Here is a 12,705-nt window from a genome sequence, read left to right on the forward strand (position 1 = left end):
TCATGAGAAGATGTCTTGATGTGTAAATTATTAATTAAAAATTATTAGATGATTTGACATGTTAGACTAAATTATTTAATATAATATATATGCATCTTAATTATTATTTTCACATGAATACATTCTCATATAAGTATCCACTTTTTTGAAACCAAAAAACCTGACTTCATGCTTATATTTACACTATTTTTAGTATAATCTAATTTTCAATTATAACCTGTTGTTTACATTAACCTCTTTCGTGTACGCATATAAACTACAACCATCAATTGTGCGAACCATGAGTGAAAATTCATTTTAACGTAGAAGGTTTTTCATAACTTAAATTTGGTTCCCGCTAGCTGCCCAAAAACCATGAAATCCTAAGGGAAAGTTTAAATGCCTTGGAATTTCAAGTCTGGCGACGAGGGCTTTGGAGGTTCCTATCATTTTTGGGTTCAAGATAACAAGGTAACATCTCTGCATTGAAACTGCATACTGCAAAACAAATAGATATATAACATCAGCTAAGTAAATGTGCATAAACAAAACCTCGTTTACAACTTTTATATTGATGTGTGTATGTGTATTTATACATATTTGTGGTTGTTATCGTGATTGAAGTCATTGCAACTTTTGCAATGAGCAATGCAGTCCTTGTGTCATGATTTTCTTTTTCCTGTTTCAACTTGAAATGAGTGTATATATAAGTACAAACTCACATGCAGTTATCTTTATTTGAAGTTGAAAGTTGTAAATAATTTAACATATTTGAGTAAAATATTATTTAATAATTTTCAACTATCAACTTTATATGAAAATAATTATATGTGAATTTTCACCTTATATATATTATGACTTTTAGAACCGTGATACAACTTGATGCAATTACATTTACTGATATCACAATATAATTTGTAGGGTAATGAAATTGTCACTCCTATTTACATGATTTTTTAATCATATATTTATATGAATTATTTATAAAAAAAAAGTGGCATCATCAAAATATGACTCAAAATTCATTTCCAATTTCCAATATTATATATTTGCAATTGTAATTGCAAATTAGATTATAATTGTTCTTTAAGCTAAGTTAAATCCTGAATTTATTCAATTACTTGATTGAAATAACATAATTTATTATCATTCGCCATTTGTTTAGAGACTAAATAAATAAGAACTGGTAAAATTTGTGCTGACCTCAACAACAAGAAGGTAGCCATCATCTTCTTCTTCTAAATCACTTTTTGGGACAAAAATAGGCTCCCCAATAAATCTTCTGCTTCCAACATTCCAAGTTTGCACAGAATCTGTCTCTGAATCTAACTTCACAACAGTATCAAAAGGGAAGCTTGGTAATGTTTTACGTGACCCTAAAGTAGTTGCAGCATAGAGATACTTGTTTCTCTTGCCAGAAAATGCAGGATTTATAGTAGGAAAATCTGCAGATTTCTTCCATTTCTTCATAGCCTTCACATTGCATTCTTGGCAATTGTTGTCAGAATCTAATTTTATTGATACCTGCATACATTATTATCATTTCATATAAATGTTGATCAGCATCAAGATGACTATTTAGGAGAATATTCTACTTTCTCTTCCTTTTTGATATATCTTTGATAATTTAATTTATATATTTTTTAAAAAATTTATATTAAAATTGACAGCGAGAGGGAAAGAAAGAGGTTGAGAAGTAAGAATGTGATACAAACAGCCAAGAAAAAAAAAACATTGCACAAACATAATAGAATATGAGTTATTATATGGCAAATACTAGTAACGTACTATTAATTTACTTTTTTGTAAATTAAATAATAATAATAATAATAAATTTAAAATTAATCAAGATGGTAAGTGTGTTATATTTAAACTAAAAATTCACGAGTTTAACTTTTGAAATGAACAAAATAATTTTTTTATAAATTATATATAATATAAAAAATTTTGATAATGAAAATTTATATACCAATTCTCTTGATAGTTAAAAATTTGATAAGAACAGTTGGGTTTCTAGAAGAACAATTATGACCCGTTGAAATAAAACGTGCATGCACAGAGGAAAAGAAAAAGGGGAGAGGAATATCGATATATACCTGAACAAGATGAGGCAACAAGTTATTTTCACCTTGTATGTTCATTATTGATGGATCTAGCTTTTGATTTTGCCAATTGTATCCTGATAATATTGACCAGAACAACTTCAATTAGAAATGCTTGGGAATAAATATATGATTACTAAGTCAATTATTTTAATTTTGTTTCTTCTTAAATGTCCGTGATTAGAAATATTTGAACCTTATTACATGCTTAATGCGTTGGATGTAAATGCATAGGCGAATATCAAAATAAAATAATTTATATATTGTTGGATCAAATAGACTCTTTTTTCTTCTAATAAAGGTTTATATTTTCATATTTTTAACCAATGTCCAAATAAATTTCTAATAAAAAAATAAAAATAATATGAACATACAAAAAATTCAGTCACAAAATCAGCTATTATGTATTTATATATAAATATATATTATTTAATTTATTTTTAATATGTATTTTATATTTTAACATATATTTTATATAATTAGTTGATTTTTTATGTATAAATAATATAACTGTTAAAAAAAAAGCCTATATTATTGGAATAGAGGCTGAAAGAGTGTATATCATTTATCGATATTATTATTAAGTGCATATGTATATATATACCAAATAAGTTGCGAAAATTGAACCACTGGTAAGAACAAGCAGCAGCAGTGATTTGAATATGTAAATTGCCATTGGCATGACGAAGTTCAAAGGCATTGCCAACATGGAGCAGCCATAACCGTGAAGGTGCTTCAAGTGGGACTCTCCAGTCTCTGAAATTGGATTTGGATTTGGTTGGGAAGCGAGGAAGCAAGTATATGGGCGATGTGTTCTTACTTGGATTCACTTTTAATGCTGATATCATTGGTGATATCCCACACACTGCTGCCACTGATCCTGATCATCATCAACAACAACAATTATTTTACCAGCACCAAAAAAAAAAAAAAATTATAGATTCTCATTGTCTTTTTTTTTTTTTTTTTGGTCAAGTGGATTGGACAACCCCCAATCTTAGGCATTACACCCATGTATTACACACTCACACAACACACTCACACACACTACATGGGTATTACTAACATGGGTTTTATATTCCTCACTGAGGATTCGAACCCGGGTGCAGCTCCCAGCGAGGCAGATGATTCTCATTGTCTTAGAATTACTCATTTTAAAATTTTAAATTATTGGGTTGAGGTATATGATTATTATTTGTCTTTCATGTTTTTTTAAGCAAAATATATATTTTTTGACTTAGAACGTAAATTCTTTATAGGTATATTGTTGTTTATGCTAAAATTATTTGGGTAACAAAAATTAAATTAATTTTTTTTGTTATAAAAAATCTAATATCATGTTTGCTATAAACTTTTCTCATTTGAAGGGTGAATTTTACATAGATTTTTTCTTCTTAAACTATTTTTTTATTTATTTGAAAATATGAATCATGTCACAAATCCTTTTAATTATAGAAATTTTAATACTATATCATAAAATTACTTATTTTACAAATTTAATTTGTTAATAACATTAAATAAAAGTAAATATTTTTTTAATCACTAATCATCTATCAGAATGATAAAGTTTTTTCATAATTTAAAAAATTTTAATTGGTCTTCAATCATTTAAGTAGTTGGTCCAATAAACTGCTCTTATAAATCGTAACATACTGATGTGTCAAAAACTATTTAAACTAGTTATTTTGATGGTTAAGAACCAATTAAAGATTTTCAAATTAAAGGAGAGCATTAACTTTCGAACAAATGGTTAAAAACTGAAAATAATATTTATTCTAAATAATCATATCTTTATCATCTAAACTAATAATTATTAAATAAAATTAAAATTAATTCTTTTAAGGTTTAAAAAATATTGAAAACATCTAATGCTTTATTCATTTATTTAACAAAAGGATGATTACAATATTCCTGACATGGATGCTAGTTCTACTTCTACATGCGTATTACTATTACATACAATACCATTATTCACAAGAAGAGTAAATCCATGGAAATCAATAATATAATAATTACCTTTGGTGGAATAATGTAATAATATAATAATTACCTGGCACGTCAAGTTTTATGCGATTGGCAAACACTATGTAGTGGGTATCTGTGAAAGCCCAATCATGGATCATAAGGTGGTCTGGGATTCTAAACTCTTGCTTATGTAACAACTTGAAATTGGAATCATATTCTATAAAAACAAGACATAAAATATAAGAGTTAATAACCGACAAATTTATCAAAATAAAATAATATCTAAGCTAGTTGATACATATTGAAAGGGATATAATATTAGAAAAAAAAATAGTGCCATTATTATTGTAATAACTTACCACTAAAAGTAAAATTGCTGCGTGGAAGCAACATGTCTTCTGCATTGCAAGAAACAGTAAGTAGCCTACTCTTACTAGAATCAACCTTATAGTGAGACAAAAGCCTCTTTGGTGGCATCTTAAACACACCTGTAATCAATAAATTAAAGGTTAAAAATTTAAGAGTGCAAGTCACTAAAAGAGTGGTTTAATATTAAAGAATTCGATTTACATAGAATTTTTTTTACAGTATTTTTTAATCCGATAAATTAATAAAAATTGAAAGATTATTTAAAAATTTATTATTAATCAATATATTATTATGTATACAAAATATAATTTAAATTCTCAACATTTACTTAAGTAAATGAGTTAATTGATCATTCGACTAACTTAAATTCGTTTAAGAGTTTAGATAATATATATATATATATATATATATATATATATATATTCATGCATGAGATTAAGTTTAAATTTTTTACTATTGTCAGCATAAAAATAAAGCATTTGAGAATATTATTTATACTATTGAATATACTTAAAGAGTTAACTTGTAATAATTAAGATCCGTATGTTGAAAAATCAATAACCAATTTTATTTTATTTTTCTTTATTTCCCTTTGGGGTAAATGGAATAATCCTCAAAACAGATACATTAGTGCGCAAACAAGTACCTTGGAAACTACTGTTATGATATCACCTTGTGCCACACTAAGTTTTGCCACCATTATTCATTTTCTTATTTATTTATTTATTTTTTTAATTCGATGGAAAGAAATTAGAAGCACTTCCATGTGTTGCTTAATTTGAATCCATACTTGCTTCTACTCCTACTTGTCCAGCTAACTTCCAACTCTAGATGGTTATGCTAATACGAGCAATTTCTTCATTATATATGTACAACATTATAAATCAATAAATTTAATTTTAACAGTGAATATATATGATAAAAGAAAAGACATATTGTTTGGTGCGTGATGCATAAAATAAAACTAAAATTAACTCTATGATCTAGATGTCTACAATATTTAATATAAGAACTAGGAGTTAGGACAAAAGGAACCACTTTAATTCAATTATTGTTCCGTTTTGCCCTGTCATATACTATATTATTAACAATATTTTCTTGATAAATGAATTTACATTCAACAACTACTTAACCCTTGTGCAATGCATAAACTTAAAATTAATTAACTATATATAAACTTATCATAAAAACTGAGTTTTAGTTTAATTTTCTGAAAAAAAAAGTTTCTAAACGCAACTTGGAGATTCAAGTGTTTTAATCATTAAAAAAAAAAAAAAAAGAAAACCAATTACACTTACATAAAAAACAACTTAAATATAAAGTATATAATAAAGTAAATAAAAATATATTTGCGCGCGGTTGAAGTTTTAAATGAAAGTGATGAAAATAAAAATAACTTTAATATGATAGTTTGACATTTTTTACTAAACGATTTAATATAATATGTATCTATATTTTAAAAATTATTCTATTCGAATTTAAATTTTTTAAATTTTGAATTTTTACTTTAGAAGGTAAAGTGTGATTTCTCATCCTTGAATTGTCTTTCTTTTATATTTTTTTTGTTCCATTTATGAAATAAATAGTGAAAAATTACACTTTACCTTCTAAAGTAAAATCTAAAATTTAGAGGATCTAAATCCATCCTATTTACGTATAGGGTTGGAAGTGAGTCAAGTCAGCTCATGAGCCAACTCAAACTGGACTCGTTAATAGTTCGATAAGCTGAACCGTGAGCTGGTGAGTCTAACTTGAACATAGAATTGAGCTCATAAATAAAATGAGCCAAACTTAAACTTAAGAAATAAGGTCCATTATTATTAAAGAGTCGAGCCGCGAGCCAGACTCAATTTTCGTGAGTCGAGCTTGAATTTGGTCTAACTCGACTCACTTCTAACTCTATTCACATAAAGACATTTTTATTTAGTAATCACTTTATTAATTAGAAAAATATTTCAATGCTTTATTATAGGATAACACTAGAAAGATAAAAAAAATTAAAATTTATTTTATTTAATTTTTATTAATTGTTACGATAATTAATAAAAATTAAATAAAATAAATTATAGTTATTATTAATTATTTTTTTTATTAAATATTTTCGATATGGTAAAGAGATGGGCATAATGATACTGCTCACTTTCTTGCAAGGAAGGAGGAGTGGATAGATCAGGGATAAGTACGGGTAGTGGGTACTTGATTATTCGTCCGAACTCAAACTAAATTAATTAAATTGGTTCTAGAAATAACGGGTAATTGGGTCCAACCTGAACCAAATTGATAGTCTTTGTTAGTAATTAGTTTGGGTATCAGTTCTGGGAATGTGGAACCCGAACCAACCCGCGAATCCGATCATATATTAATTAAATAAAAAAATAAAAAATATATATGACTTTTCTATTAGACAATAATTATTTACTATTAATATATTTAGATTTTAATGAGTTTAGTTTTTAATGTATTTGATGTTTAACATATTTGGATTATTTCTATTGATGTTACATGTTTATTTTACTTGTTAAATTTTTAAGATAAAAATTTTATTTTTTTATATATTTCAAAGTCATCGGGTACTCAATTACCCAAATCGAACCAATTCGTTCTTAATCGATTTGGTTTGGTTCGGTACATATAAAAAAAATTGTGAATCCAAATCAAACCGAACTAATTATATTTTCATCGATTCAGTTCTAATTTTACTATAAACTCGAACCAAATCCATCTATGCTCAGCCTAGGATAGATGAGTGTGGGTTTTGATCTTTTGATCTACCACCTTTAATTTCATTGTGAGTTTCCCTACTGTATCTGCTTTTACTTTTCACTCCAGAAAATATAATAATCTAACTTGTATTATATTGAAAGAATTGATATGTGATATAATGATAATGAATTTAACTGTCTACATGCGTGTGTAAATTGTCAAGCCCAAAAAAAAAATTCATTATTAATATTTCATCATATAATAATTATAATAATATTTTCTATTATATATCTTCGAATTAATGATGCTTAAGAATTAAGAAAATGATTAGAAATATATACTTTGATTTTAGAAAAATTAATGAGAGATATGAAAAAAAATTACTTAAGTTTTGAGTCAATAGTCAATTTAATCTTTGATTTTTTGTTTACAAACAATCTGATATCTAACTAAAATTAGATAAATTACAATCTGATTTCCAACTATGTAATAATAAAAGGTTCTGTTTGGATGAGATAAAGTTGTTTGTATCGAAGAAGTTGCTAACAACGACTGAATTAATTAAATATTCCAATCCAAAATCAAGATGTTTTTAATCTATAATATGTATAATTATACTAATTTATTTGACACGTTCCAAACAAGAGAAAGTAAAAAAACAATCCTTTTAATTTTTTTTTAATTATTCTGTGAAGTGTGATTTTTATTATATATTTTTTAAATACAACTAAAGAATATAAAATAATAATTAAAAAAATTGAAAAGATGTATTCTTAGAAAAAGTGTAATAATGTTTAAATAAGAATTAATAATGGTCTAGACCAGAAAGCTGCTATAATATAATGCAGAAGAAGAAACGGACACATACCATACAAAATAGGCTTCAAGAGGCCGGCAGCAACCTCCCATACACCATCACTATCTTCCGTCGAATCATCATGGCCGTCCATCATGTTATACCTTCCGATCGTATCCAACGTCCCAGATTCAATCTCATAAGGCTCACCACCTTCCCACATGCATAGTAGCTTCTCCCCCCACTTCACCACACTAGTGTTGGCCACATTTTTCATTACCTTCGTATTCCCAACTTTCTTCCCACCTTTCAACACAGAAAACGGACCTCTATGCGTAAACCGCCACGTGTCAGTTTCTGGATCATGCTCTTCTACTTGCGCTTCTGTCTTAATGTATTTCGCCATGTACGTCACTTTACTGTTGTCAATCGTGAATGCTCTTAGGTATCCATGACCGTCTAGTGGGTGCACCGTGGAGCCGTGATCATCGGAGAAAAGCCCCGGTCCGGTTAGATAGTACGTGCCGGAGGGAAAATCCGACGGTATGACGCCGTCCACAAGGCGTAGCGTGATTGGTTGGGTTGTTTCGGATCGTTGTGAGACGAAGAGGAATTGGTAGTCCCAAAAGGCGGTTATGGAGTCATCAAGGTCTATAGATGGAGGAGGTACTACGGGGACGGCAACACGGGTTTCGGGTGCGGTTATGGATATTGCACGAGGTATGGTTGGTGGTGATGGCGGCAATGGAAGTTGTTGGGGAACCGGAATTTGCCTTATTGGAGGAGGAATGTATGTTGGTGTGGAGTGAATTGGTTTGGCGTTCATTTTTGGAGGTACTAAGGCTTTTGGGTCTTGGTATGTGAAGGTGGCAACGAACATGTGATATATAAAGAGTTTATAGCATCCTGGAGTTTAAAATGGTTATTAGTACGCTCACTACTATTAGTCTATTATTATACAATTTTCATAATATTTTTTATATTTTTAATACTTTTAACTATTTTTTCAGTGTTGTCAAAATTATATTTATTAGAGTATATTTAGATCAATTAGTATTTATTAAAATTATTTAGTATATCTGAATATTTTATTATAGGATATTATATTTTAATTATTTCAATAATTTTTTTAGTAATTATAAATAGAGAGGTTTCTGGTGGTTAAAATTGTAGCAGCTAAAAATGATTTTTTTGTTAACCAACAAATGTTTTGTCTACATCTGATGATGTTGGGCAATGTAAGAGAAGTATTAGGACTAAAGACAAAAAAATAAGTGCATACCCAAAAATTATTTTTTGTTCATGTGGGTTATTAATCCATTATTGACTCGTGACCCTTGTTTTGATAAATTTTGTTTATTTCTTTAAAATTATATAATAATATGTAATTTACGTTTATTTAAAAATAATATAAAAAATTATTTAAAATTATATTTAAATTAAATATTATTTTAAAATTTTAAATTTATTTTAAATATAATCAGTTAAATGTAGTTTGAATATATATATATTTTAAATTTTAGTATTTATATTTAGAATTAAATTTATTAATTTAAATTAAATAGTGTATAATTTTAAATTATAAGTTAGTATATGTAAATAAATTATATTAATTTTTATTATTAATTATAAGGGTAATTAACTAAAATCAAATTATGAAAAAAATATTTTTATTAAGCATGAAAATTCTACCATTAATTTTTTATGAAATATTCAAAATGTAACCTAAACTATAGTAGGTTTTTTTTTTAATATTTTCTATATGATTAAAGTAAAAAATTAAAAAAAAGTTTATTTTTAAAAGTTCATTAAATTAATAGATTAAAATTTTATATTTAATAATATATAATAGATTTAATTATTTTTTTTGAAATATATCTTTAGAATTTCTTTAAATTTTAAACTATTTTAATTTATTTATTATCTATGTAGGATTAATATCAGTTATCTATCAATTTATTTAAGTTATAACTATATTAGAATAAAATATTTACTAAGTAAATAAAAATTTGATATTCACCTTCATTTAAGATTGTCAAAAAAGTTTAAATTAATTATTTTTCTATTGGTGTCATAAAATAAAAGTAACAAAAAATTATCAATATTTATTTTTTTTTAAAAGAGATCGCTAAAGTGATAAGTTTTCAATTTTTAGTTGTCTAAATTTTTTTTTATAACATTTCTAACTTATATTTTAGATAATTTTACAATCATGTATTTAATTATCTCAATTATTTTTTAAGATGTAATATTTTATTTATAGTTATTTTTTATTATTTTTATTTTTATCTTATTTGATATCGAACTTGTTATAAAATTAGAATATTTAATCTATTATATATTATTAAATATAAACTTTTAATCTATTAATTTAATGAACTTTTAAAAATAAACTTTTTTTGTATTTTAGTTTAATCATATAGAAAATATTAAAAAAAAACCTACTATGATTTAGGTTACATTTTGAATATTTTATAAAAAAAATTAATGGTAAAATTTTCATGCTTAATAGAAATAAATTTTCCAAAGTTTAATTTTAATTAGTTACCCTTAAAATTAATAATAAACTAATTAATATAATTTATATATACTAACTTATAATTTAAAATTATACAATATATTTAATTTGAATTAATAAATATAATTCTAAATATAAATGCTAACATTTAAAATATATATGTTCAAACTATATTTAATTGATTATATTTAAAATAAATTTAAAATTTTAAAATAATATTTAATTAAATATAATTTTAAATAGTTTTTTTGTATTATTTTCGAATGATCCTTAAATTACATATTATTATACGATTTTAAAGAAATAAACAAAACTCATCAAAACAAGTGCCATGATCCAATAATAAATTAATGACCCACATAAACAAAAAGCAGTTTTTGAGCATACACTGATACACTTATACTTTTGTCCTTGGCGCGCTTTACATACTAGTCTCCTTCATTAGTTTTATGACTAACGCTTCTCTTACATTGACCAGCGCCAGATGTCGACAAAATACTTGTTGGTCAACAAAAAGTCACCTTTAGCCACCACAATTCAAGCCACCAGCGATCTTTCCTTATAAATATCCTTGTATATTATATTATTTTACACAACTTAATTATACACACATTTTTTCAACTACTCTCTCCTACTTTTTATAATATAATATCAGAGTCATCATATATCCTCCTTGAAAACGATAGATTATTTTTCTTTTAGTTAAATCACCTTGCTTTTCACACTTTTTCTCCATACTATTTTTCTTTTTTTTGTCTGATTTGATATTTTATCGCTGCACCGAATAATTCATCTTCTCTGTCTTGTATTTTCGAGTCTAATAAGTCAAACATCACTATCATCCACCGCTCGTGCCTTCACATGCCTTTCCATGTTCACTACCTCTTATGTTTATACTATATTTTTCGGTAGTTTGCCATCTTTTTTACAATTCGTAATCCTTCCAATAGTTCGCCACTTCTTCGACATCTATCTGACAATTCACCACCTCTTTGACAATTCACCACTTATTCGATAGTTTTTTTTGCAGTGCACCATCTTTTCGATGGCAGTTCGCCACTCGCGCTTCCTTTCGACAATTATTTCTCCCGTCAGTGTCGTCAGTGCTTTCTTCTAGCAACATTACAAGAAAAACATTGAGAACCGTCAGATTTAAAAATAAATTTGTCACCCTAAAATATTACCGTCAGAGTTGATATTCTGATAGTAATGTCGACGGTAAAATTTAGAGGAAAAACATAAATTTTAGCGCACTAGCTACTGTCGGATTTACTGGCGAGTAAATCTGATGCGTTTTGGTTACACGCACCATGTTACTGGCGGATTTCATGCTCTAAATTCGAATCGTGAACCCTCTTCCCTTTCATTTCTCTCTCTAATCTCTCACCTTCCTCCTTCTCTCTATAACCTCTCACCTCTCAGTCTCTCTCTAGTCCCTGCCACCGCTGCAAAGGTTGCCGCCGTGTTCGAAACGCCCTCTTCTCTGTGCTCTATTTCTGCCATTGCTACCTTGCGCTGCTGGAAAGGCCGCTGCTGCTCGAACCGCCCATTTTTATCTTTTCTCTTCTAGCTAGTTGCTTTGCATTTCATATTTTCATTAAATATGTTTTTCTCTCTATTTAATTTCTACTTAGTTAATCTTAATTTCATTTAGTTAGTTGATTTTTAGTAATTAGTTTAGTTAGATTAATTTATGTTTTAGTTGATTTTAGGTGGTTAGGAGTTTTCATTGAATCTATTTTTTATGCTATTTAATTTCTACCTAGCTAATCTTAATTTCATTTAGTTAGTTGATTTTTAGTAATTAGTTTAGGTAGATTAATTTCTGTTGTAGTTGATTTTAGGTGGTTAGGTTAGGATAATTTAGTTAGATTGATAGGTTCTGATCTCTGCTCAATGTGTTTGGAATTATTATATGAGATTATCGATTTTTGTTGCTGGGATTATTTGAATTGGTCTGAATCATTAATTTTACGTTTTATTGTTAATTTGGATGAAGAATTGTTGCTGAATTTGTTTAAGTAATGCTTAACTGTTTTGATGATTCACCAGTTGCTATTACTTTGTTAGAAAATTACTATGTTAATGCTTATTTTGCTGATTCCTATTGCTGCTAGAACTGCTGGTTTATGCTGATTAATTACAGTGTGTATGCATTTCTAGTGATGTTTTATCATGTTATTTTGTGCTTTTTTGAGTTTGCATTTCAAATTTTTTGGATTGTTAGAATGCTTTGAAAGTTAAAATATTTTGAAAAATTATTAACAAGGTTA

At 26.8% G+C, this 12,705-nt stretch overlaps 1 protein-coding gene across 1 annotated transcript; it reads right to left on the minus strand.

Annotated features, from left to right (window-relative positions):
• Window positions 1-76: 76 nt before the first annotated feature.
• On the minus strand, window positions 77-8,826 carry LOC130932704 (carotenoid cleavage dioxygenase 7, chloroplastic). Its single transcript, XM_057862103.1, has 7 exons — window positions 7,987-8,826; window positions 4,406-4,534; window positions 4,132-4,263; window positions 2,686-2,961; window positions 2,076-2,158; window positions 1,183-1,503; window positions 77-477 (listed from the first exon to the last, which is right to left on the minus strand). Exons 1-7 carry the CDS (start codon window positions 8,792-8,794, stop codon window positions 322-324), a joined length of 1,905 nt encoding a protein of 634 aa, XP_057718086.1. The 5' UTR covers window positions 8,795-8,826; the 3' UTR covers window positions 77-321.
• Window positions 8,827-12,705: the final 3,879 nt, after the last annotated feature.

Source organism: Arachis stenosperma, chromosome 6 (assembly GCF_014773155.1).
Source record: "Arachis stenosperma cultivar V10309 chromosome 6, arast.V10309.gnm1.PFL2, whole genome shotgun sequence".
Taxonomy (NCBI): Eukaryota; Viridiplantae; Streptophyta; class Magnoliopsida; order Fabales; family Fabaceae; genus Arachis; species Arachis stenosperma.

Coding starts and splice junctions, on each gene's coding strand:
- LOC130932704 (XM_057862103.1), bottom strand. CDS start 8,794: ATGTTCGTTGCCACCTTCACATACCAAGACCCAAAAGCCTTAGTACCT. Junction 4,535..7,986: donor CTTGAAGCCTATTTTGTATG/GTATGTGTCCGT, acceptor TATTGATTACAG/GTGTGTTTAAGATGCCACCA. Junction 2,962..4,131: donor CATAAAACTTGACGTGCCAG/GTAATTATTATA, acceptor GATGATGATCAG/GATCAGTGGCAGCAGTGTGT.